Here is a 24,629-nt window from a genome sequence, read left to right on the forward strand (position 1 = left end):
GGCGGGAGATTATTCAGTCATCCGTAGACGCAGTAAGCAGGAGTTGTTTTCCGGCCGGGGTTTCTCCGGGTTTGCTATCTGCACATCTGATCTGCCTATGACGTATGCTACCAACCTACAGCTACTATTCTGAGATTACCGTTCAATAGCCGCAATTGTCAGTTCAAGTAAACCGTTCTAGATTTATCCACACCCCCAGAACCATACATTATCCAAACTCAGAGTTAACAACTATCACCTTCAGTCATCACCACTAGACAAATCACAACCTGGGATAATCACTCCTAGCTTTCAGCACGTCAACCACAGGCACATAGATTATTATATACATACAATAAAAAAAGAAGAACAATATGAAGAAAACAACTAACTAAGATCCCCACAAGGAACACCGCCATAGCAACATACATCACATCACTCTCATAAAAGCATACCCCCCTCCTCCCACTGTTTCTCTACCAGATATCATAATAGACATACCCCTTTTCAAATAAACAAAAACCATTATATACCCATCCAATCCCAACCCATCAACCCCCTTCTCCCCTCCAAAATCCTAAACCGCCGGCTCCCTAACCAAAAAATAATGCCTCGTCACATCGACCCCCCCAAACGCCCCATAATCCACCCCCACCTCATCCACAACCCTAAACCCATTCTTCAAATACACCTTCAACCCCGCCGGCTCCGACATCACATAGGTCTTGAGTCCGTATTTATCCGCAACGTCCGTGCCGCTTTTCACTAGCGCGTTGCCAATACCCTTGTGCCAGAAATCAGGGTGGGTGGTTAGGTATTCCAATGCTTTATGTCCATCATTTGTTAGTTATTGGCAGTTGGTTATGGATCAAGGGGGGTATATACTCAGGACTTCCTCCCCATTAACGACACCCCCAGGCGCTAGAAGCTTCTCCTCGGCGACTTCGAGTGGTGAACTGCGATATTCGAGAAGTCCGGTATCTTTCATCCCCGGGACTCGACCCTTGGCATCGCTAGCGGCGTCATAGGCTTCCTTGTATAATGCTGTCTGGATATCCGTAGGCTCAACAACCTGCGCAGAAAGCCATACGTCCCCGCGTTTGGCGAGGGAGGGGGGGAGTGTCCACCGTGCGTAGCCTATTACTTTCTCTTCTTTTTCTTCCTTACCATTCCCGTTTTCCGTTTCTGTTTCCGATTTGGTGGGGTCATGATCGAGGACAGCAACCTCATGTCTTCTTGCATCTCTCGCTGTGGAAATGGTATGCGGGAGACGTCTTTCCGTGGCGGAGATTATGGTTTCAGGGTTCGGGTCGATGAAGAGGAAGGACCAGTGCGGGTCTGTGAGGCGGGAGAGGATCATGGTGCGGGATAGCGTGGGGGAGTGGGTTGGGTGGGCGGGGGTGAGGTGGTATTTTAGATTTGGGGACATTTTTGGTTTTGGTTTGGGGTGGAGGTGGAGGTAGGGGTTGATGAAGAGTGGGTGTATAGAATTGGGTTGGGGGAAGTATTAGGGGAATAGAGGGGCAAGGGGAGAGGGGTATATAAGGTTTCATAAAGACAGGTGGTCTCTTGGTGCTGGTGCTTGTGCTTATGCTTATCCCGGGGATCGGAAGTGTCGGTGAGGCTGTTTGTTGTTGGTAGTGCTTATTTTTACGGGGTGGGATAGAGATGGGATTGTGGGTGGTGATGTAGTGGAGGTAAGTAGGAGGTAGGAGGTAGAGGGTTAGTATCTGCATGAGGAATCGATGGATTTTTAGAATTATTTGTGATTTAAAGGGAGGCTATCGCTCTGCAGAATGGTATCTAGTGTGCATCAATAATAAATACTTATCTACATCCATCCGGCGGCTCTAGACAAGTCGGGTTAGTTGAATCCTGCGGAATCATCAATGGCACGTGGCATATCGAAAGAGGATAATAACCCGAAAGTAAGATAACACATCCACAGCATCATGAATCTTGCTGCTAGTCATCCAATATCACACCAATCTTCGCACTCGATCATTATACTCCTGATTTGCAACTGACTGGCGTTCAGGCACTGTCTCCATTCTCTCTCGCTAGTGGCCTTGTACACATCCTAGTAGAGGAATATATATCTCACGGATGTCTGCCTCAATTTCGGCCACCAAATCCGTGATAGTGATTCAAAGGTGTCTATGAACTTAAGGCCACGATCAAAGCCATGAAGAAGACGTGTTAGTGACGAACATCCGTTGAACGAACATGGACAACAATATTGATCGGGGACTTCATCTTGTAGTATCATCCGGATATTTCCCACAAGCCGGCCCTTATGCGGCCCAAGGACTCAGCACAACATTCAGGTAAGGTATTTAAACAGCGGCATTCCCAGTATAAGGTAGCACCGATGTTCTCGGCCAAGTAATGAAGAGCTGGCCTTCCATTCCTGGTGTGATACATGTTTGCAGCGTGCGATAGCAGCCATTCCACATGCTAACAGTGGGAATAAGTCGATCGTATCATCAGTATTTTCAGGCATATGCATGAGCGCAGTATATCCTTCATCAGCAGTATCGTCAACGTGTCTAAAGTCTGTGTTCTCCTACACTGTGCGAGCACACGGTTCAGCTTTTTCAAGCGGCTCTCGCAGGCCGACATATTGTCTCTGACTACTGATTCATATGGCGTCGCAAATGGGGAATTTGGACGGCCTGAATCCGCGGATTCTAGTTGTAAAATTCCGAGGATCCCATTCAGGCTATCTGCTCTGATGATCACGTCGGAATCTCATCTGCATATGTCTTATACTGACCGTAGTACGCTATGAGACCTTGAAAGACACTCAATCCCAGCGATACCACGCCAGCCAGACTGGGGCCAAGAGAGAGAGATCAGCCATCTTGCTGTGTGCTGTAGACAGAGGATAAAGTGATGTGAAAAATATTCGGGGCGAGAGGGAATCAATAAAGCGCAACCTGCGACGAGGCTACATCGCACAAGCCGACCGCGCTGAAGTCTGAAGCACAGCTTGACAGCCATGTACATGTTCCACGAGGTGTCCTGGCCATGATTACGCACCCGGTTAACTTCAGCCTTCTGCAGTGGGTATTTTGAGCATGCACTGCCTGACTGACTTCAGGGCTGGTCGGTCTTTATGTCGAGCTTCTCATGGTTAGAAGCTCAGGCGGTGGATTCGTGCATAAGGATGTGATCTTGTTAACTGCCTTGGGGGTCGATAAGATGTAGATATTGATGGGCTTTTTATGGCATTGTATATGGCGAAGTGGTAGCGAATAGAACTCGGGAGATCGCTTCTGGGTAGGCACTTTCCTGAGTAGAATGGCCGTGGATGCCTGCGCCTCTAAACGGTGTTTTGCTATGCCAGCTACCAGAACTTGAAAGTACCAGTGACGCAGCAAAGCAAGCGCTGAGCGACCGGGGGGGGCATCCTTTCAGGTCATACAGTCTGAATTGGAAGATTGGTCAAGAGATGGGAACACAAAGCGGTGCAGAAGCTCCCGACAGCTTGTCTTCTTCCAGAATGACATACATTCGGTACGACCTGCAGTCTTCCCTCTCATTTCATTGTGCAGCCATTTCACTGTGCATGGCAGCCTACAATCCGTCGGGAAGTGATCCGTGCGTCAAGCAGTCATACGATCGGAAATTACCACGTTTCAACAACGGCTTCGTATATCAGTCAGGTCAACAAATTATTATTAGACATTAGGTAATAAGAATATAGACATCAATCCATGAATAAGTCACTCTTTGCGCATTTTCTTGCCGCGAGGTCCAGCGACCGTTCCCATCAGGACTGCAACAGTTAGTTGTGTGTCTGAGGCTTTATACAGGCAGTCACTTACCATCCCAATGCTTGAACGAGCTGGAATAATTCCCCCGGAAATACCGGTGGTGATCATCGTGCCAGTCGGATCCTCCCCACAGCGGGAAAATCCGGCGCAGACTCCAAGGGAAATCGTACCCGGAGTGCGCGTCGATCGCCTGGAACTGACGCAGAGCCACCCAGGCCAACACAGTCATCAGATGTACCTCGCCGGTAAATGACCCCAGGACCAACGGGGGTCCAATGGTTCCAAGGCCGAGAAGCATCGTTTCCCATGGGCTGGCGTACTCGGCCGTCAGACCGAATGGCGCAGCGTACTGGTGGTGGACCCGATGGATGGAACGATACAGTGGGCCCCAGTGGAACGCCCGATGCAGCCAGTAATGGTATGTGTCTTCAACGAAGAAAAAGATCGCGATCTGAATGGCGATAGTCTTGAGATCGGGAAATGGGATGGCGTACTTCAACCCGAAGAACTCCATCATCGGGTGGAACAGGACAATCATGGGAAGTTCAACAATAAAGTGGATGGCCAGGATGTACTTGACGCAGCTCCATTGTTCCTTCGCCGACGGTGGCGCCTTTTTGTCCTGAATTTTGTATCGGTGGAACAACCCCGGGAGGGCGTCGGCGATGATCCACGGGATGCAGCGGGCGAAGTAAAGGATTTCGTGGGCTAAGAAGGTGATGATGCCTGCGGAATTAGTATTGTGTTCGTGACTCAGGAAGGTGAGTTGTACCAGTAGCGATAATGTCGTTGTCCCAATAAGCATAATGAGTCCACCAGGCCTTTTCAAACCAAGACAGATTCGGGCTCTGGTTGGCAAGGGCAAAAAGTTCGGAATATGAGGCTGTGGCCGGCGCCACAACGGTTGAGTTGAGGTTAAAGTCCATGTTAGACACGCTTCGAATGCATGCTCTGATCGCTGATCGATAATCGAGGCTCTTGGCCAGTCAAGTATATGTACCTGGGAGTACCGTGGGCGAGTGTAGCGAGTGGACATCCGGATGGGCTGATCCGACACACCACCCGGATGCCGGGCATCGACTGACCAGATCCCGGGCTAATTAATCACCCAACAACTCGATTTTTGCCACGCTGACTGGCTTCCCCAGATTCGGCTAACCCTGCTTAGCCACCTGAGACACTTATTGCTCTCATCCACTAACCGGGATTTGATTAGGCGGAGCTGCCCCTATTCCTGGCTGACATGCAACGACCATCGCCAAGCCACAGCTCGGGCCTGGACGGAGGTCGAACGATGCCGGATGTCGGTCAGCCTGGTCCAGATTGGGTGGCGCTTTCTTTGCAAGATCGGCAACACCAATTCCGGTGGGTCCTGCTGTACAGCAGTCTGTATTTCCTTTCACAGGTCTTCGACAGTCGTACGGGCCGTCAAATAACGATACTCTAGTAGAGTCCATTGAAGCCTGCGCCTTCACATGCAGAAGGTATGGCGTGAGTGCAGCTTAATAAAGCACAACTGGAACGACAACATGATTGGTGTTATCGGTGGCCCAAGCACTAATAGGATATTTTCAGTGATGATCATGGCGTTACCAGGTAAAAGTCGGCCAGAATCAGCGTGGTGGCAGTTCGTACAAGATTGCATCCCACATAGCAGCCAGTTGTCTCCCAAGTCCCCAGTGTCCAAGGTGTCTCAGCAAATCGACACACCGACACAATATGCTGGACTGCAGGGGCTTGGGTCGCGTTGGCCTAAAATCATTCATCTCCGCAAGTAGCCTTTCGCAATCGATGCCTGCATGTTTGAGTTCGGGGAAGTCGAGGGCCTGAGCAGCAGCCCTTTGATCCGATGTCGCACTAAACTCGAGATAGCAGTACCAAACTAATGTAGCTCGATACAAAACCCGCGGCGCATGTATTGGTGGCTCATTCCCTATAGGTAGGCTCTCCAAGGAGCGAAGGATCAAGGCTGCATGGAGAGCACACCGGCAGCCGTCCTGTGAATCCGCCCATTCCCGCACAAAAGGCATTTCCGCTTGTGACTCCTGGTATCCCTCACGACCAACTACAAGTTCCAGACGATCAAAGTCCACCAGCCAGGCTAAGAAAGTGGCATGCCACAAGGCCTCCAGACAGAGGATATCGGGCCCGTCCGACGCAGCGCTCCGGAGATTACGATTGTGAAACTCCTCAAGAGCAGCCTGCAGTGGTGGCGCCGCGGATACCCAGTTATCACATGTCCGAGCATCCTGGATAGATGCCGCAATCTGCTCTAGTTCAATATAATCCCTGAACTTGTTTGGCTTATTGCTCCTGGAACTCTGCAGAATGCGAAGCCAGTCTTCTGCTGTTGTGGCCGTCCACAGTTCGTTGTCGGAGATCGAGGACATCAATGACCGGCGTCGCATGAACGGCTCCGTGAGGAAGATTTCTGCGAATTCGCTATCCAAAATGGACAGGCCCGCAACGAGCCTATAGCACTGTCAGTTTGGTCGGTAAGGTATGGGAGACTAACCTGCTTTGCTCTTCTCGTGCAACCCAAGACATCCATGCCCGTTCCGGGTCGCGTGCTATTTCCTCCGACTCGATCTTATCGGTCTGGCGACTGCGAAACATACTATTCCTTCTGGCCCACTACGCACATTAGCTTCAGTAACGCCACCGGAAGAGCATCCTACCGTGATTATCGTGCCATGGAATGTCTGAACCAGCAAGAGATCTCTAGGTCGCTTACTTGGTCAGAACTGTATTATCATTCGTGGAACACATACTCCAGTGAGATACGCAAATATCTGACCAATCAAGGATGACTGGGTCATTGATCGAATTTCGGACCTTTGTTTCGTCATATATTTCTCCCACTACACGCGTTAATAGATTTACTGGTTGAACAGCTTGGAACTTACTGATGCAAGTGTCGCCTTGTTGAGTATCTCAAACATCTTGGTACCATGAGAAGCGCCCTGCCTTGAGCCCAGAAAAAGACTCCCAATGGAGCAGATTGACAGCAACAGCAAGGAAGTCTGAGTCGATGGGCGGAAAGTCGGGGCGTGCACGACCGGAAAAATCGGATTAAATCTGGCAAAATACATTTGGATGCACATGTTCTAGGATGTCAGTGGAAGACTGGATAAATGATAGAGACATACCAGAAAGTCTGTTGATGGCAGCGGGTCCGTTGGAACCCGATATTGTAGATTCTCGGTCAGTCTCTGCCGGTATCGCTCATCCACATACGCTGACTCCGATCGGTCGGGAGTAACATGGCCTGTGTTTGGTGTCTCGAAGTATGTGAACCAGCGACGACAGACTAGGTCTTCGAATCGCTCCGTGGATGGTAATGCATCACACGTCTGCTGGTTACCTGTAGGAGCAAGAGTTGTGAGCGGCAACTCGGGCGGGTTGGCCGAAGCATTAATAGAAGCATTGAGCGCCTCGAGATCAAAATCATCTGTAACCAACCAAGTGGGCACCTGCGCTGCTAAGTCCAGTGTCCAGTCGTAGCTCTGCTCATCAAGGGCTTTATCTACCCCGTCAACAGAGGTATATGTATAAGTCGCCGCCTGTGCCTTTTCGGTCATCAAGTCATCAGCGTTGGTCTCTGTTGTCGCAGAATACACATTTGGTCCAGTGTATGAGGATAATGCCAACAGAGGTACATCTAGTCGATCGCTTGATGATTCAGTTGAAGCATTCAATAACACAGATGTGTGCAGTGAGTTCGAAACGTTGGCGCCATGCAAACTGGTCACTGTGGACTCAATCTCCTCAGATCCAGGATATGTAGATGTCTCCTTTCCTTGACTGGACTGCGAACAGTCGGTATCCCCATGATTACGTGCATGTCGTAAAAGAGAATCACTGTAGAGTCAGTCAAATCATCACCGGGAAGTGAGGACTTACTGGCGACTAAACGCTTTGTTACATACGGAACAAGTAAATGGCTTCTCCCTGGTGTGGGATCTTATGTGTCGAGAAAGGTGGTCTTCTTTGGCAAAGGATCGAGAACACCAGGGGCAGCGCCGTTCCTTTGTGTCGCGAGCTCGACTCGGTGGCATTTCGTATCGAATAGAAACGTCAACGCTCGGTGTCAGCACCACTGCCTGTCTTGGCCAGACTGTGTGGGAATACCTGCGGTCCCACGTGGACACGTTGAGCCGATGGATAGACGGAGATGTTGATTGTTGAGCTGGTTGGTGGTCCCGCCGTGCCTGGGGTCCCGCGGCTGAAGGTCCCGCCGTCCCACCGGCTTCCCCTCTTCCCCTCTTCCCCTCTTCTCTTCTTCTCTTCTTCCCCATGCTTGTGTTTGACATCATTCCGTGAGAACTAAGCATCTTTGACAGAGTGTCAGCAAAGTCCAAGCGCTACAGTTGTCATTCTTGTCGTGGTTGAACAATGCTCCCCATCTAATCCTGCAGCTTACTCGCCGCTGATGCAAGGGCGTGTCCCGCCCGTTGTCCCGCCCATCATGATCCTTCACTTTCAAGCAGCCTTATTTAGCCTGTTAGCATGCCGCGAATCTACCCCATCCTAACCTCAAGGCAAGATCGGGTCTCAAAATGAGCGCCGACGAACTCTGGGAAACAATTGATGTCGTTATCTGCGGATGCGGCCCGACAGGCGCCCTCCTGTCTGCTTACCTCGGTCGCATGGGCGTTCACAACATTGTCCTAGAAAGGGAACCAGTGATAACGACTGACCCTCGTGGGATCGCTTTGGACGACGATGGCATTCGTTTTCTACAAGGCTTGGGACTCTATGACTTTGTCTATACCAAAATCGGCGCCTGTGAGTTACTCCACGCTGCGCACCGGTCTATACTGACAGCTCAGCCATGGGAAGGTTTAAATTCGTCGGCGGGACCACTTGCGACTTGCACACAAAGCCAATTGTTGAGATGGACTACAATACGGTGGGATTATCTCCCTGCTCTTATTGTTCGCCAATTGACGGATCAGACCACCGGTGCCACAGGTCATGTCGGCATGATCGGTCACAAACAACCCGTCCTCGAGAGCCAGATTAGGAATGCTATGTCTTCTACCTTCTGCTCGCTGAGATGCGAGTCGACTGTAGTTCAGATCGATGAAGACGAACAGTGGACGTATTGCACATATCGTGACTCTGACGGAGAACACAGAGTTCGGGCACGATTCTTCGTTGGTGCAGACGGTAAAACTGGCTACACGCGAAAGCAATACCTGGAAGCGAGGGGAGTCAAATTGGAGAAATTTCATGAGCAAGCATCCCAATTTCTTAGGTCGTTCTGCGCTAATGTTGAACAGGGCCTTCTACGAAGAAACCTGGGTAGCATTGAACTGGAGGATCACCATTCCAACTCCACGGTCGCATCCTAGTCTTCCTTTGTGGAAAGCAGGATACTCCCCTGACCAGGTGTACGATTTATTCTTTCCTCCAGAATTCCGCTTTCTCTGCAATCCGGGGAGGCCAGCAGTCTGCGGACGCTTTGGCCTACCAACCGATCGGCTGTGGAGGTTCGAGTACCTTATTCGGAAAGACGAAGATGGTTACGCGATGGCTGCGCCCGAGGCAATGCGAAGCATCGTGTATCCTTATCTCACGCATAAAGGAAGTCAATACAAGTAAGTCTATTTCTTCTGTGCCTTGCGTATAGCTGACTTTATAGGCTCGCTCAAGATGTGCAGTTTCCTGAGGATTGCATCGAAGTGCTCCGCTGTCGCCCATTTACCTTCTCATCGCGCACATGCAACATGTGGGCAAAGGATCGCGTTATTTTGTGTGGCGATGCGGCTCACGTCTTTCCTCCATGTAAGCAGTTTCTCTTCTATCCCATACACATGCTTATCCAGACAGTCGGAGGACAAGGCATCGCCTCGGGGTTCCGCGACGCAATCTCCCTCTCCTGGCGTCTCGCCATGCTGTGCCGCTACCAACCCACAGGTACCAACCACCATCAAGTTCTCAAGGCGTGGTACGAAGAGCGCAAGCAACAACTCGCGTTATCCTTGGCAACCACCGTCGCAAACGGACGCTTGGTGTGCGAGACAGATCCATTGAAGATCTTCCTACGCGACTGGTACATTTGGTTCATCCAGCTCATACCCAGCTGGAGACGACAAGTACAACGTGGTCATCGAAAAGACGCACTACTTCGATACAAGCACTCCGATGGAATGCCATTCATCCCAGACTTGAATGGCGGTCTCTACCTCCCCCAGGTATACTGTCGCACCACGATCGGTGAAATCCTTTTCACAGACGATGTCATCTACAGTCCAAACAACACTTCCCTCTTCCGGCTCTTCGTCTACCTACAAGACAACTCCGACCTCCCCTCCATCAAAGACACTCTTCAAAATATCCAATCCTGGTCCCGCGGCGAATTTAATGCAACCACCATCCCCATCATCGTTGAAAGCACCAGCATTGACCCCTCCAACGAACACAATATCTTCCAAATCGCCACCGCAGAGGAATTCTCCAACTCACCCCTATGCAACAACCGCCCCAAACCACTAGACTACGATCCCCTCCTTCTGAGAAACAAACTCCAAGGAAAATACGTGATTGTCCGAATGGATAGATTCATTTTTGCTTCTTGTACGGATGTAAAGGAGTTGCAGAAGGCCATACAGTCTATGTTGGACCATTTGTACGGGGAGAAAAGAGAATCGTGCAGATTGTGATGGGAATATATTTTGGGAGCGGGAGGGATATCCCTATCTTTACCAAGTACAAGTACAAAGCTCCAATACTTGTGTTAAAGGATTTTGGATAACTGCTAAGTAACCCAAATTTAGCAGGTCAATAACTATTCCTGTGATTTCGACTAAATCGCTCCATAGTATCACTGCATGATAATAGTGGTGATGATGATGATACAAGCAAACAGTCCAGGTCGCGTCGATAAACAAAACAAAACAAAAACTGCCAAGCACGCGACCGCAGACGCGTACAATGAGGACTTCCTATTCTCTTCTTATGACACGCACAGATCATCAGAAGCTATCAGTCAATTCCTTATTGAAAGGTACTATTCTTAGAACTAATTCCCTCTTCTTTCTGAACCGGATAAAATATAAAATCCACAATTGCATTAGCCAAAGCAATCTGATTCTAACTACCGAAATGGTCAAGAAGCAAAGAGGAAGCGAGCAAAGCAAACGAAGCAAACGCAACAAACATAGCAAAACATCAGGCCATCATCTCCACCAGGCACCAACACAAACTGACCATCCATTCATTCCCTTTCTCCACATCAACATCATCATCCTGAAACGACCCACCATCACCATCACCATCACACCACCACCTCCGATCTACCATACCGAGACCCGACCCCTACAGCCTCCCCCAGGACATATCAATTAACTCTCAGGCACCCCAACCCCATACTTCGCCCGCAACCCCTTCATAGCCAACCCCGCCACACCCGCAACCGTCTTCGCCTGCGCAATTTCCAACACCGACGTCTCCAAATCCAAACTCCTTCTAATCCAATACTTAACCTCCAATCCCATCAGCGAATCAATTGGGAAACTGGCAATCTGTTTCTCGTCCAACCCCGCCTGAGCCGAAAAGTTGCCGACGCGTTTCCCCAGTTCCCGGATAATGATGCTTTCGCATTTCGGGTCGTTGAGGAAGGAGGGGTCGTTGGCGATGGATTCGAAGAGTCGGAGGAGGACGTCGTCTTCTTGGTTGTGGTCGGGGGTTTTGGTGGGACGCATAAGCGAGGGGATGTTGAACCGGATGTCTTGGTCGTAGTAGGACTTTTTGGTGTCGAGTTCGCCGGGGTTGAGGAAGGAGGTTACCCCGACCATCAGGTCGAGGGGGTGGGGGGTTTGGGTTGTGGTTTGGGGTTGGGATGGGATGGTGGTGGTGTGGGGGAGGGCGAGGCGGAAGGAGTCGATTACGTCTTTTTCAGAGAGGGAGAAACGGGATTGTGCGTGGAAAAGCTCAAGGAGTCGGGTGTTGCGACTGAAGTTGCCGACTTCTTCGACGGCGCCGAGCGTGACTCGTGATGCTGGGAGGTTTTGGCCTCGACGGTAGGTCACGAACGCGTCCACGAAGGTGTTGGCCGCGCCGTAGCTCGATTGGCCTGGGTTGCCGGCTGTGCCGACGACGGAGCTGAAGAGGACGAAGAAGTCGAGGTGCTTCTCGGAGCAGGCGTTGTGGAGGTTCCATGCGCCGCGGATTTTTGAGCCTTGAGGGCCGACCCATTGATCGTAGGACATGTTGGCGAAGAATTCGTCCTGGATGGTAGGTTGAGTAGATTTCCAAAGTTGGGCAAGGTAGGGGCTTACCTGTAGTACTAAGGAGAGATTGACGACACCAGCCAACTCGTGCTCGCTGGCGGAGACAGCTTGCTCGACAGTATTGGTGTCTTCAACACTGCCATTGACAACGGTAACAGTACAACCTTGGCTTTCCAACTCTTTGATATAGCCTTGGTCCGACTCAGATTGGCCTGCCGATCGTGACATTATAACCAGGTGTCGGACGCCGTGGGTGACCATCCATGTTGCTAATAATCGACCAATGCCTCCGAATCCACCCACTAGGAGGTAGGATCTCGTAGGAGAGAAGATGTATTTCCTCTCGATTGGCTTGTTCTTGAGACTGTGAGGCACCTCCGGCATCTTAACCACTATCTTGCCGATATGTCTACCGGTCTGCATGTGACGGAATGCAGCTGCAATCTCGCTGGCATCGAACATTCGTGGAAACAATCGCGCCTGCAGTCGTCCTTCTTGGCAGTAGGTGAACATCTCATTGATCGACCTGCAGAATGTCAGTGTCCATCATGTATATCAAGTCATAGATGTAGCATACCCTCGAACAAGCTCTGGGCAGTCATCGAGCATCTCGCTCAAGTCAACACCGAAGAAGGAGCGATTATTCGCAAAGTGTACCATTTCCAGCTTCCCATGTTCCAGCATATCGCGTTTGCCAATCTCAATCATCTTGCCCATGGGAGCAACGCAGTCCCAAGACGCATGCAAGAGCTCGCCTGCGAGAGAATTCAGTACAAGATCTACGCCACGTCCGTGTGTCGCATCTAGAATGCCGCTGCGGAACGAGACGCTGCGAGAGTCAAATATCCGCTCACGTGGGATATTGAATGTCTGTATGAGAAATTGAATCTTCTCCTCGCTGCTCACAGTAGCGTAAACCTATATCCGGTCAGTAAACGAGTGCTCAGCTGTTGGGTTGGGCATACCTCTGCGCCAACCATCCGGCATATGTCTATCGCCGCCAGGCCAACACCACCACAGGCCGAATGGATAAGAACGGACTGAAAACCATCAATAGATATACTTATGCTCGATCACTAACACTGATCTTACCTGTCCCCTGCTCAGGTTCCCTATCGTCAGAAGCGAGTAGATGGCAGTCGCATAAACACAAGGCATCGCAGATGCCTGCTCGAGCGAGATCTCGCTTGGGATGCGCATGCATTTTAGATCCTGCGTGACTAGCCGCGTCTTGAATGTACCCTGCTGAATAACGATGACTGAATCTCCCTCGTGTAGGTCGGTCACCGCGGAGCCCACCCTGCGGACAACACCGCTGCCCTCTAGACCTAGAGGAAGGTTGTTTCCAAGAAGACCCAAGGCGAACATGAGGTCCTTGAAATTCAAACTCAGATACTTCATGTCGACCTCAACTTCACTCGGCTGAAGGGTCTCCTGTTGCTCCTCTTCCACCCAATGGAGTGTGTCTATCACACCGCGTGTTCCAGGATGGATGCGAAGAGGCCCATCATTACCCGTTACCTCGAGTTGCTCCTCCATTGATAGGCGATTGCATCTCGTAGTGTAGACCGTACCATCTTCAATAGAGTACTCAAAATCCTTACCAGACGGATTAGCTTTCTCATCGAAGAATTCTTCGCACACGCGCATTAGGACGTCTGCACTGGTGTCGTTGAATTTGTCCAACTCAACTGTCCTGAAATCCATTCCGGTCTCCGCTCGGATGGTACGGCCGAATCCTTGTATGAGTCCAAAACGAGGATCCGAGCATTTCTTGTGAGAAAGCCGTGTAATCCAGAGTGTTCGTCGAGCAATGGATAAGTAATTTTGTAACTGGGAAAACGACTCCTCGGGCAAATCGTATAGGAACGGGCCGTCCAGATCAAGCAGTGAGATAACGACGCTCTCCTTAGGACACTCCCCCAGTATACACCACTGGAAAGTGTAGCCTTGGAGGGTCAGCCTGTCTTCAATAACCGCTGCCCAGGGTTGCCGTTGTGTTTCCAACGTCCCGAGAAGGGTGATAACGGGGATGGATGGCTTTGAAGGTGCGCTTCTTGTGACCATAGTAGCGGACATCTGGTATGGGAAGTCTTCGTCATAAGACATGCCTTCTATTTCTGTGAAGCCGGCTTTAACGAATTCGTCATTCCATCTCTCCACAGTGACGTATGGTCGGCTGAGACGCTGGTCAGCGTCCCCTAACCACCATCCAGGCAAGGTACCCTGTGTAATAATTAGTTCCATTAAGGATACAATTTCAATGAGTAAGATGGATCGGCCGAATAACATACCATAACCCAATCCACGTAAGGAACCGCTGGCCTAGCCGTTAGCACTCATCTTTAAGGGACAGAATAGTTGATCATACCAGCCGAAAGCTCATGGAGCACGAGCCAGCCACCCGGCCTCAGCAGCGTCTTCACATTAGATAATGTTTTGTTCAAACTTGGTGTGGCATGTATAACATTCGACGCGATAACCAGGTCAAAGCCACCGACATCAAATCCTTGATCTGCAGGCGGGAGAGATATATCGAGAACCGCATACTCGAGCTGACTGCCATATCGCTCCTGTAGCGGTATCAGGAAGCCAGGCGTAATATCCGTGACCACATACCGAGCAAAAGATCGATCTCCTCTGGAATCAACGAGGGCTCTCAACGCCGCTGCAGTAGCAGAGCCCGTTCCAGCGCCAATCTCCACTATCCGCAGCTGAGGACTGGAATGTCCCAGAAGCTCGAACAGCTGTTGCCAATCAAATATGTCGACTCCGTAGCCATAGATGTCCTTCCAAGAGTCACGCGGGGTGAGCACCTGAGCCGCTGATGATTGCCCCGTCATCAAGGAGTCCATCTCTGATTCCAGGCAGTATCTGGCATCCGCGAAAAAGCCTGAGAGCCGGGGATCGGGCACCTTTTCAAGGAGTGTTTTCCAAAGGCCCAGCCGCTCACCGGGACTTATGCGCGCCCAGTTCCGTGCCTCTTCGATGCAATGGTAGTCTGATGTTTTTATTTGCAGGGCTTCCGATTGAATCCATTGCCGATACTTGATCATATGAGGGACCGTGGGAGTGAGATTACAGACCAGAATATCGAAATCTAGGATTGCCAGAACAGCAAGCCTCGCTGTTATTTCTAGTCCCGTATTTACAGGGGCTCGTTTAACCAAGCCTTTTGCAGGATTGAGACGTATATCCGGTTGGTACTTCATGTAAGAGCATAGGAACGGCTCTTCACGTGCTGACTTTCCATCACTTTCCAGGGCGAAAAAACGGGCGTCGCGCATGGACAACGCGGTGGTCCCATCACTGCGAATTAGATGTGCATCTCCACCTAAGCCATCAGTTATAGCATTCGAGGCGGTTGGGCTGACCCCTAACGACATGGTCTCGCTGCTATGGGTTAGGTATACCTCTCCAATGTATGAAGGGACGCCCACTACGCTCATTCCCGGAGCGAGGCCACGGCATGCGGCTACACAGTGTAATTGCAAGCATTGGTCGATCGCGGTGGGATGAACTAGGTAACGTCCAACATGTAGCTGCGGATCGTCCTGAATTGTTGCTGCGGCTTCGTAGGTCGACGGACTGGCAGTGATTTCCTGAAGGCCTTGGAACGTTGTTCCATATTTCAGTCCCGCCTTCTTCAGCTGTCGATATAAGTATGACGACGAAACAGATCTCGGATACACCGGGAGTACTGATGGTTGCGATAGGCTGGCAGAGGTGCCGGACTTGACTTGTCCAGCGCAGTGCTTTTTCCACGAAGTACCGTCATAGGAATATACTGTGAAGTCGTACCATGAAGATTCTACCAGGTCATTGATTGCCACCGGTCGTATGGTAGTCAGAAGCTCATACTCCATATTCGGCTCCACAATCAAGGCAGTCCGGATCAACAGATTCCGTAACGTGATAGCATCAGATTCCGTGACTTGACGGGCTGCCTCCACCACCATGGCTATGTACCCAGCGCAGGGAAAGACAACCTGACTGGCAACGCTGTGGTCCCAGATCCATGGGACTTCATCAAGGCGAAGGATGTTTCTCCAAGAAGGCTCGGAATCACAGGACTCCAGAGTACGAGAACCAAGCAATTCATGGTGTGCAAATTTGCGCAAACGCCATTGCCGCGGGGGCCTGGTTTCGGACCATCCTAAGTTTTCGTACTGCCATGGGTAGGGTGATAGGTCATTCAAGCAAGATCCAGTTCCATTGACTGCCGTAAAACGCACCGGCGCACCATGGAGATATGCCTGACCCACCGCATTGAGGAAAGTAGAAGTAGAGTCATCTCCCCTCACTACGGTCGGACAATACGAATGCCGCTTTTCAATATCCTTGGATATTTGACGGATAGGGCCTGAAAGAGCAGAATGTGGTCCGATCTCTAGGATTAGTGGCTGCGGTGTGTCAGTCGCCGACTTCAGCGCTGCTCCCATGGCAGCCGTAAACTGGACTGGTGACTCAAGGTTTGCCCTCCAGTACGCCGCATCCAGCTGGGTTGGATTATGTATTGTTTGGCCTGTCATGGTTGAGAACATCTGTGCTATCATGTTCGGCTTGCAGGTAACATGAGGTCGAATCAACTCTTCGTAATGGGCAGCGGCAAACATCATGTGGCCTATCACGGTTAGAACTACTCCGAACATGAATACTTATCACTCACTGGAATGATAGGCGACTTGAACTGGGAGCTTTTTCATCAGAGCATCTGGTAGGTCAGCGCGTATCCTAGCTGCTATCTCGTCCAGAGCACCGCTGTCTCCAGATAGGGTCACACTCTCGGGACTATTGTAGCACCCAACAACGATTCCGCCTGTGATATATGATCGGACCTGTTTTGGACTCAAGCCCACCGCCAACATCGCCCCTTTGCCCTCACATTGGGAGGATACTTGGCCGCGATAATAGGCCAGAATGATGGCTGTCTCCATGGAGATGGCACCCGATGCATATGCAGCAGCAATCTCTCCACTGGAGTGGCCTACCACCTTAGAGGGGCAGATGTTATAAGCGGCCAGAATGTTGATGATAGCCAGCTGAATGGCGGTGCATAGCGGCTGGGCACATTCGGCGCGGTCCATCGCACTTTGGTTGCCATTCAGTAATGTATCTGTGCCTGTTAATATATGCTTCTTCGTGTTCAGACAGAGAGATTACCATGTAAATTCCACCTGGGTGGTGATGGAAGACCTCGAAGTGTAACGTCCATTATTTGTACATCTCTGTAAAATTGGGGGTATCGTTCCATGAGACCTTTGGCCATTCCGGACCATTGAGCACCCTGGCCGGTGAAGGCGAATATTATTTCTGACGCCTGCGATTCAGGTAAATGGGCTCTTTGGAATCCTTCTAGATTTTCGATCTTGCCGCCTGTAACCAGAAATGCACGGTGAGCCAGATGATCTCTGCGGGAACCAAGCGTATAAGCAACATCGTTGAAGGCTTCGGGGTGTTGGTCCAGGTAGGACTGAAGCTGCTGGATCTTCTTGTCAAGCGCATTTGCGCCCCATGCAGAGACCACCACGAGTTGGTCGTGATCTCCATCACTCGATGGTTTTGGCATAGAGTCACGGCGTTGATAAGCATCTAAAATGACCTGTCTCATATCAGAATATACTAAATGCGTTATCCGAATTCAGTGGACATACATGTGCGTTTGCTCCACCAATCCCAAAGCTGTTTACGCTCACACGAGCCTCCCTGTCTTCCGGCCATGGTAAAGTGTCTATCGGAACTTCTAATTTGCCCTTTTCGAATGGAACTACATTTATTAGCGTGCAGACAGAGTATTTGGATAAACTTACTCTCAGGATTTGGTCTTTCAAAGTATATATTTGGAGGAATCTTTCTATTTTCTAAGGAGAGGACGGCCTTGATGACGCTGGTCAAACCAGACGCACCTTCCATATGTCCAACATTGGGTTTCACCTTGTCAGGAATGAGTCAGTCAGCCATGCACAATGAGCTTCTTGACTTACCGCACTGATCAATATCCCCTTCTCTCCGAACACTCCTGCGACGGCCTCGGTTTCTGTAACATCGCCCATAGTTGTCCCTGTTCCGTGGCATTCGAACAAAGCTGTTTGGCAGGGATCACTGATTCCCGCTCGACTATATGCTCTCCGGATCAGAGTCTCTTGGCTTTGACGATCTGGCGTGGAAATGTTGGGCGTTTTCCCGTCGCTGTTTGTTGCTGTAGAGCGGATTATTGCTCTGATGGGATCACCGTCTCGGATGGCAGTGTCCAGCGGTTTAATGTATATGGCATTGATACCCTCCCCACGTCCGTATCCATCCGCTGAAGCATCAAAGGTCTTGCATCGGCCGTCAGGGGCTAATACCAAGTTATCCGACATCGTGACCGACATTGTAGGAGAAAATATAATGCTGCTGCCGCCGACAATAGCCGAAGAACAGTCTCCAGATTGGATTGCCTGACAGGCTTCATGTAATGCGACCAGAGAGGACGAGCACGCCGTTTTGTAGGTGATGCTAATCATGATTATGGTCAGACAGCGTCATCGAAGCAGGTTGCTGGATGAAAAGGACTTCAGGAAACAAAGAAAGTCTGTTCTTGACACACCTTGGGCCTTTTAGATCGAACTCGAAAGAAATCCGGTTGGCAAGTGCAAAGTCGCCTGTTCCCATTGCTCGAAACCGATCTATAGCTTGAAAGTCTTTGCTGGTGACTTCGAGCCAATCCTCTCCAAAGGTCCCTACAAAACATCCGATGTTGTGCCCCCTCCAGTCAGACTGGCCAGCGTTCTCCATACACTCCCAAACAACCTCGAGAAGAAGCCTTTGCTGGGGATCCAACAGGCCGGCTTCGTGGGGCTTTCCAACAAATCCTGGATCGACTTTACCCAGATACTCTTCCTGGAAGAAGTACCCATGTTTGGTCTTGACCACATGAGGCCTGGTAGGGTGATAGAATGAGTCTCCATGGTACCTGCCTGGAGGAATCTCACCCACAGCGCTCCTTTTCTCCACCAACATTGACCAGAAGTCCTCTCCAGTTCGGATGTTGCCAGGGAACCTCATCCCCATACCCACGATGGCGATGGGGGGCGGTAGGCCGGCTGGTTCCTGTCCATGGTTGGTAGCCCATGGCGTGGTCGGTTGGTCCAGGTGAGGTTGGCGCCGGACATCCTCGATGTGGATTGCGGCCTCCACCACGTGCTCGCTTCCATTGTCGATGGCCATGTGACCGGTCTCGACTCGTGCCTTAGGCAACCAAGGCAGCGAGAACTGCTGAGATGGAACACACAGTGTTGTCTCAATGTGCACTCAAGGTAATATAGCTATGCTGGTACCGTTTTGGCGTACAAAGAACAAAAGTTCCGGGTATGCTAACTTCCCGGGCAGAAAGTCGCCGTATATAAAGTAGGAGTTATAAGAGATCTAGGGCAGACTCGCATGAGGTTACAATTAACAAGAGCATGTATGGCCACTGGTTGGGTTTGGTTTCATCCTACAGGAGGCCCACATGTAAGTCATACAATTATTCGACGAGTGGAGGCGATATGGGCTTCTCGCTGGGAATGTGCAACAGTCGCTGGTCCCATGACAGGTGTCAGATATACTTGTGATATTTTTATATTGAGTGCCGGCACGACTCCGCAGGATGCTCCAAGGGGTTAGGTTGTCATACTGTTGCTTCTGGCTTGTTAGCTGGCAAGGCATGAGTCTGGGTATATATACTCCGATTCTACCGGACCCGGAACTCGTCGCTTAGACTAGTCTCCAGGTTTGGCAACGTCGCATTCTCTGTGAAGACCAAGCGGTGTTCAGATTCAGGTTCCCAGAGCCTCAGTGGTACGGGTGGCGATCAGAGGGAACTTATTCAAATGTCGTCGAGGGAAATGACTGCTATTTAAATCTCGGTGAGAAAATATACTGAGACTTTATAACAGTCTTCAAAATTCTCGCTGGGTCTACTAACCTGAGTGCAGGCGGCTTATTGCAGTAATCCTTTTCACGGAGTATTGTCCAACACTAGGCGTGTAACTGTTGTCCGGGTTTTTTCCTCGGGGTTCTAAGCCCGGTGAGACCTTGGCATTGTTGTGTTTCCAGAAACACACGATTGAGCGCTGCCCCTCGACTTGGGATTATTATAGTTCCATTATCCGGTCGCATTATGGCCTACTGTAAGCATTTCGCCATGGGCAGGGAGACAAATGTGTAGGATATGTAGGCACGCAGCTGCGATAGGCGTTTCACATTAGATCAAGATTAACCCATATGTCTAGGAGTGAGAACCGCGGAATGCAACATTCCCACGGCATTAGCAAATGTGGCTCGAGCATGAGGGACATCCTGTCGGCTGAAGCTTCTTCCGAACGTATGAGTATTCCTTGGATGGCGAAAAAATACACGCGGCAAAACATTCCTCTGGCCGCTAGTTGACGCGCCCTCATGCACTCCCCACATTCCTGAGGATGATCGCCTCCCTCCCCAACAGCCGCCGACCTTGACTCCGACTTTCCAACACAAGCACCAAGATACCATCACCCAATAACCTATTCCTACGATGTAATATCCACTCAGTAGCCCCTCCCATACTTATACGAAATCCTCAATGACCAAACAACCGACAACCCGCGGATTCCCGCCAGCAGTGTGCACCTCCACTCCAGGCCAGCCCCACCCCCGCCTCGACCCCACATGGAAGAGGGGTCGCAGTCCAGCTGGGCCAAATATAATCCCGACCCTGGGATAATTCATCCGTCTTCATTCGAACCAAACAACAATATCCAACCCTAGCGAAGTATCACTTTCATCTACAACATCCACAATCATACAAACCACAACATGGACAGCCACGACGAACCGGTAAGACCCCACCTCCTACCCCCATCCCATAAGCCAAGGTAACAGCCCAGAAAAGACCCCACCCGCGTGTCACGGCGCCTCCATCCCTGATGTCACGGCCATGGGCCCAGAACAAGAATCAGTTAGTTCCTGGAGAGAGCGATCTGGGATCAACCCTGAGACCCAGATCCGGTTGGTGAAGTTGTCGCATATGCGGTATCAGCATCCGGATTTGGATGAGATAACTACATTCTTAAAAGGTATGCATATGTGTAGAGATGAGAGATGGGTTGGTATTGACAGGTACAGACTTCGGTATGCAGGTCGTCAAGCAAACAGACGAGCAAGTCTGGTATCGTGGCTATGGGCCCGATCCGTATGTTTACTATGCGCGGAAGGGACCAAAGGCGTTCCTGGGGGGGACGTTTGAGGTGGAGTCATATGGGGATTTGGAGAAGTTGGTTTATCACTCTTTTTTGGGAATATCGGCGCTGACTGAAGTAGAGCATTACAGATTCCGAATGCGACTGGAATCACTGAATTAGTTGATCACCCTGGTGGAGGTCATCTAGTGACAGTGACTGATCCAGAAGGTCACCCCGTGAACTTAATCCATGGCCAAACCCCCAAAAAACCTGGAGAATATCCAGAACGGCTCATCATCAACTACGAGACGGAAAAGACGCGACTGCGAAAGTTCCATCGCTTCAACCCTGGACCAGCGCCCGTGCACAAGGTACACCCCCAACCCTTCCCCCATCCCTCAACCCCAAAACACAATCTAACAGAACCAAAAACCCAGCTCGGCCACTTCGGCTACTGCGTCCAATCCTTCCCCAACATGCTAACATTCTACACCCAAAACTTCAACCTCGTCCCCACCGACTTCCTCTACATCGACAAAGAAAACCAAAAAGAAAACGTCGCCATATTCGCACACATCGACCGCGGCCAAGACGGCGTAGACCACCACTCCCTATTCATGATCTCCAACAAAACCCCCCACGTCCACCACTGTTCGTTTGAAGTCCACGACTTCGACACCCAGAAACTAGGCCACTACTGGCTCGCCAAAAAGGGATACAAGTCCGTCTGGGGCGTGGGACGACATATCCTCGGCTCCCAAATCTTCGATTACTGGTGGGATACGACGGGGAATATGGTAGAGCATTATGCGGATGGGGATTTGGTCAATGAGGAGACGCCGGTTGGGTATATGCCTGCGAGAAATGAGTCGTTGGCGATTTGGGGCCCGGAGGTGCCGGCGGATTTTATTAATTGAACTATCTACTTTTCTTTCCTATATGATCTAAATATATTGGTTATGGTTATTGTGTCTGATGCGATTAATGTAATTCAGGAATAATATCGATATCGCATCCAGCATATACCCTACCTATAATCAAGTACATGAGACATAACGATACCACGTTACCTCAGCCCCACTCCACACATCCCGGGCGACCAAGACGAGAGTAACCGCATACCTCTCACAAGACACAGCAATGAAACTACGGCACTTATTTAACAGTAACTCCGGCGGGATCGGGCACTTTTATAAGCCGAGGGTTTGTGTTACCTACGTGATGAGAATATTATCCTCATATCAAATGAGAGTTAAAGGGTTTGTTAGAAGGGCTATGTATTATGTATGAGTGATATATTTATATCTCTTGGTGGTTGGATAAGGTGGTAGATGTAGGTAGATTGATTTGCGAGGTATTACATGAGGTTATGTATGTATGTGGGTGTGGGTGGTGGTTAAGTTGTTTTCTTCGGTCGGGGGGTTGTAGGTAGAAGGTTAGATATGTAGTTCGAGGAGATGGGTTGTGGGTTTGTATGTGTGGGACTTGGTTCGGTTGAATGATGTTGCGAGGGTGTGGAGTCCCGTAGGTAGTGATTTGAGTTCTTTTGTTCTAGTGACTAGGGGATGGATGAAAATGCTGTTCGCAGTATTACTTTGATATTCAGGGTGAGAGAGGGTATGATGGTAGGATCTGCAATAGATCACAATTATGCAATTACTATCAGTATATATACATATCCACACGACTATGTACTCGTCCCCTTACCACTCCAGATGATTAATAGCTTAGACAATGTAGCTGGTGTCAACCCAGTCCTCCCAGTCGGAGCCGAGGATGGTGCTGATGGAGACGGGCTCATCGATCTTCTCGGAGAAGCTGGCACGGGTGCCCTTGGCACCGGCACCGGTGTTGCCGTATTCCTGGAAGGTGACGTTCTCGGTGTTGGGCTCGGAGGTCGACCATTCGGTCCAGCCGAGGGAGTTGATGACATCGGTCATGGAGGTCTTCTGGAACAGAACGCGGGCGTACTGGGACCAGGGGCGACCGAGGTAGTAGGTGCCCGAGGGGACGTCGTTGCCATCAGCAGCGGCGACGGTGGACTTGTGGATCACGTAGTAAGAGGTGTCGGACTCGGAGGAGCGACCGTTGGCCGTGATGGAGGCGGAGGTGGGACCCTCGACGACGCGGATGTCGCAGTCGTGGAACCAAGCACGAGCGTGCTGGCCGAAGATGAAGTCACTTGTGATGTTAGTCACTGGTTCATGTCCATGTTGGGGATGTGGCAACATACACGGCACCCTGGATCAGGGATCCGGCGTAGACCTGGTAACCGGTCTGGGCAAGGAGAGTGTCTGGAGCAGCATTAGCAAAGGTCGGAACGCTTCTTTGGTTGGTACCTACCCTGGTAACCAGTCATCTGGCAACCGTAGTAACCCTGCTCGGAGCCATAGGCGCTGACGGCCAAGGCCTGGTGGCAAGCCTGGCCACAGGTGTTGGCAATGTTGAGGTTGTAGACGGCCGAGCCGGCGGCGTAGTTACGGAAAGTAGCTGATCGGTCAGCGAATTGCTGTCGTTAGGAGTGTGGGATGACTAACCGGTCTCGTCATCGTCGGAGACATCAGCCAGGGCGATGGCGTGGGTGAGGTTGACCAAGTTCTCAGTGTAGGTGGTGGTGCTGAAATGTATTAGATCGCGTTCTTCCCGAAGTGGTAAGAATTAACATACTCCTCAGTCTGACCGTAGATGATCAGCTTGCCCTTGAGAGCGGGAACGTAAACCTGCTCGTCGTAGCTACCCTCCTCGATGAAGATGGTCTGGGTCTCGGTCGAGGTGGTGCTGAGGGCAGCAACGGCATCGCTGACCTGTTCAGTGTTCATCAGCCATGTTCTCGGCATGAGATCTGCATTGGAATCCTTACCGTCGAGTAGTCACCTCCGGACTTGGCAACGACAATGGCACCGGAAGGAGCCGTCATGCGGCTGGCGGCCAGCGCGGTGGTCGCGAAAATGATGGAAGAAAGAACGGATTTGACCATGATTGCGGTTAAGGATCGACTGATCGGCAAGCCTAAGTTTGTTGTTGATGGAGGAACCAGAGAATGCGACCAGGCCTGGTTCTTATAGGAATCGCATCCCATGCTAGGATAGGCTCCTGTTATCAAGAAGCATCCATCTCATATGGGTCAGGACCTCCGGGTGGAGACGCCGGCGGGGTTTCGTCACTACCGGAAGGGGCACTGAATAACTATATCTGAGATGGCTAGGGAATTTCAGGCAATTCGGCCGGCCGTTGACCGAGTGGAGGCGTTCGAAGAAGCTTCTTAGGGCAAGTGGACCCGGGGGTTCCACCAATTGCGGCCTGCTAAGACGTGTTAATCTGCAGGCAATCTCGAGGATCAAATGACGGCAGACCCTAGCCCTATATCAGATGATGATAATCAGCTGCTTAAGTAACTTAGCTGACAGTGGTTCAATTACAGTGCTTGGCAAGAGGAAATGAACGCTGGAGTC

General features: G+C 50.7%; 7 protein-coding genes across 7 annotated transcripts; 2 read left to right on the plus strand and 5 right to left on the minus strand.

Annotated features, from left to right (window-relative positions):
* Window positions 1–295: 295 nt before the first annotated feature.
* On the minus strand, window positions 296–1,372 carry BO94DRAFT_518433 (GNAT family N-acetyltransferase). Its single transcript, XM_025610034.1, has 2 exons — window positions 865–1,372; window positions 296–804 (listed from the first exon to the last, which is right to left on the minus strand). The coding sequence occupies exons 1-2, from the start codon at window positions 1,337–1,339 to the stop codon at window positions 557–559; spliced, it is 723 nt and encodes a 240-aa protein (XP_025466887.1). The 5' UTR covers window positions 1,340–1,372; the 3' UTR covers window positions 296–556.
* A 2,335-nt stretch (window positions 1,373–3,707) lies between these two features.
* Window positions 3,708–4,684, minus strand: BO94DRAFT_586431 (sterol desaturase family protein; the record flags this gene model as incomplete). Its single annotated transcript, XM_025615763.1, has 3 exons — window positions 3,708–3,760; window positions 3,810–4,484; window positions 4,531–4,684. The coding sequence occupies 3 exons, from the start codon at window positions 4,682–4,684 to the stop codon at window positions 3,708–3,710; spliced, it is 882 nt and encodes a 293-aa protein (XP_025466888.1).
* Window positions 4,685–5,014: 330 nt separating this feature from the next.
* On the minus strand, window positions 5,015–7,816 carry BO94DRAFT_598094 (uncharacterized protein; the record flags this gene model as incomplete). The annotated part of the gene is made up of 7 exons (XM_025616282.1): window positions 5,015–6,230; window positions 6,274–6,392; window positions 6,437–6,487; window positions 6,530–6,619; window positions 6,665–6,865; window positions 6,908–7,619; window positions 7,662–7,816. The coding sequence occupies 7 exons, from the start codon at window positions 7,814–7,816 to the stop codon at window positions 5,372–5,374; spliced, it is 2,187 nt and encodes a 728-aa protein (XP_025466889.1). The 3' UTR covers window positions 5,015–5,371.
* A 501-nt stretch (window positions 7,817–8,317) lies between these two features.
* Window positions 8,318–10,426, plus strand: BO94DRAFT_467427 (putative monooxygenase; the record flags this gene model as incomplete). The annotated part of the gene is made up of 6 exons (XM_025608204.1): window positions 8,318–8,546; window positions 8,591–8,670; window positions 8,717–9,018; window positions 9,044–9,361; window positions 9,406–9,548; window positions 9,594–10,426. 6 exons carry the CDS (start codon window positions 8,318–8,320, stop codon window positions 10,424–10,426), a joined length of 1,905 nt encoding a protein of 634 aa, XP_025466890.1.
* Window positions 10,427–10,813: 387 nt separating this feature from the next.
* On the minus strand, window positions 10,814–19,204 carry BO94DRAFT_624992 (fatty acid synthase S-acetyltransferase; the record flags this gene model as incomplete). The annotated part of the gene is made up of 13 exons (XM_025617253.1): window positions 10,814–11,992; window positions 12,044–12,521; window positions 12,573–12,913; window positions 12,961–13,035; window positions 13,088–14,221; window positions 14,290–14,315; window positions 14,367–16,619; window positions 16,665–17,111; window positions 17,159–17,597; window positions 17,650–17,762; window positions 17,806–17,929; window positions 17,980–18,493; window positions 18,585–19,204. The coding sequence occupies 13 exons, from the start codon at window positions 19,202–19,204 to the stop codon at window positions 11,108–11,110; spliced, it is 7,449 nt and encodes a 2,482-aa protein (XP_025466891.1). The 3' UTR covers window positions 10,814–11,107.
* Window positions 19,205–20,519: 1,315 nt separating this feature from the next.
* On the plus strand, window positions 20,520–22,166 carry BO94DRAFT_536011 (trihydroxytoluene oxygenase). Its single transcript, XM_025611916.1, has 5 exons — window positions 20,520–20,833; window positions 20,889–21,072; window positions 21,122–21,269; window positions 21,317–21,548; window positions 21,615–22,166. The coding sequence occupies exons 1-5, from the start codon at window positions 20,813–20,815 to the stop codon at window positions 22,092–22,094; spliced, it is 1,065 nt and encodes a 354-aa protein (XP_025466892.1). The 5' UTR covers window positions 20,520–20,812; the 3' UTR covers window positions 22,095–22,166.
* Window positions 22,167–22,861: 695 nt separating this feature from the next.
* Window positions 22,862–24,154, minus strand: BO94DRAFT_624994 (pectinesterase pmeA; the record flags this gene model as incomplete). Its single annotated transcript, XM_025617254.1, has 6 exons — window positions 22,862–23,358; window positions 23,411–23,471; window positions 23,521–23,667; window positions 23,715–23,794; window positions 23,845–23,981; window positions 24,038–24,154. The coding sequence occupies 6 exons, from the start codon at window positions 24,152–24,154 to the stop codon at window positions 22,905–22,907; spliced, it is 996 nt and encodes a 331-aa protein (XP_025466893.1). The 3' UTR covers window positions 22,862–22,904.
* Window positions 24,155–24,629: the final 475 nt, after the last annotated feature.

This window comes from Aspergillus sclerotioniger (genome assembly GCF_003184525.1).
Source record: "Aspergillus sclerotioniger CBS 115572 chromosome Unknown BO94scaffold_16, whole genome shotgun sequence".
Lineage (NCBI taxonomy): Eukaryota > Fungi > Ascomycota > Eurotiomycetes > Eurotiales > Aspergillaceae > Aspergillus > Aspergillus sclerotioniger.

Coding starts and splice junctions, on each gene's coding strand:
- BO94DRAFT_518433 (XM_025610034.1), bottom strand. CDS start 1,339: ATGATCCTCTCCCGCCTCACAGACCCGCACTGGTCCTTCCTCTTCATC. Junction 805..864: donor TAATGGGGAGGAAGTCCTGA/GTATATACCCCC, acceptor ATGGACATAAAG/CATTGGAATACCTAACCACC.
- BO94DRAFT_536011 (XM_025611916.1), top strand. CDS start 20,813: ATGGACAGCCACGACGAACCG. Junction 20,834..20,888: donor TGGACAGCCACGACGAACCG/GTAAGACCCCAC, acceptor AGCCCAGAAAAG/ACCCCACCCGCGTGTCACGG. Junction 21,549..21,614: donor GACCAGCGCCCGTGCACAAG/GTACACCCCCAA, acceptor CCAAAAACCCAG/CTCGGCCACTTCGGCTACTG.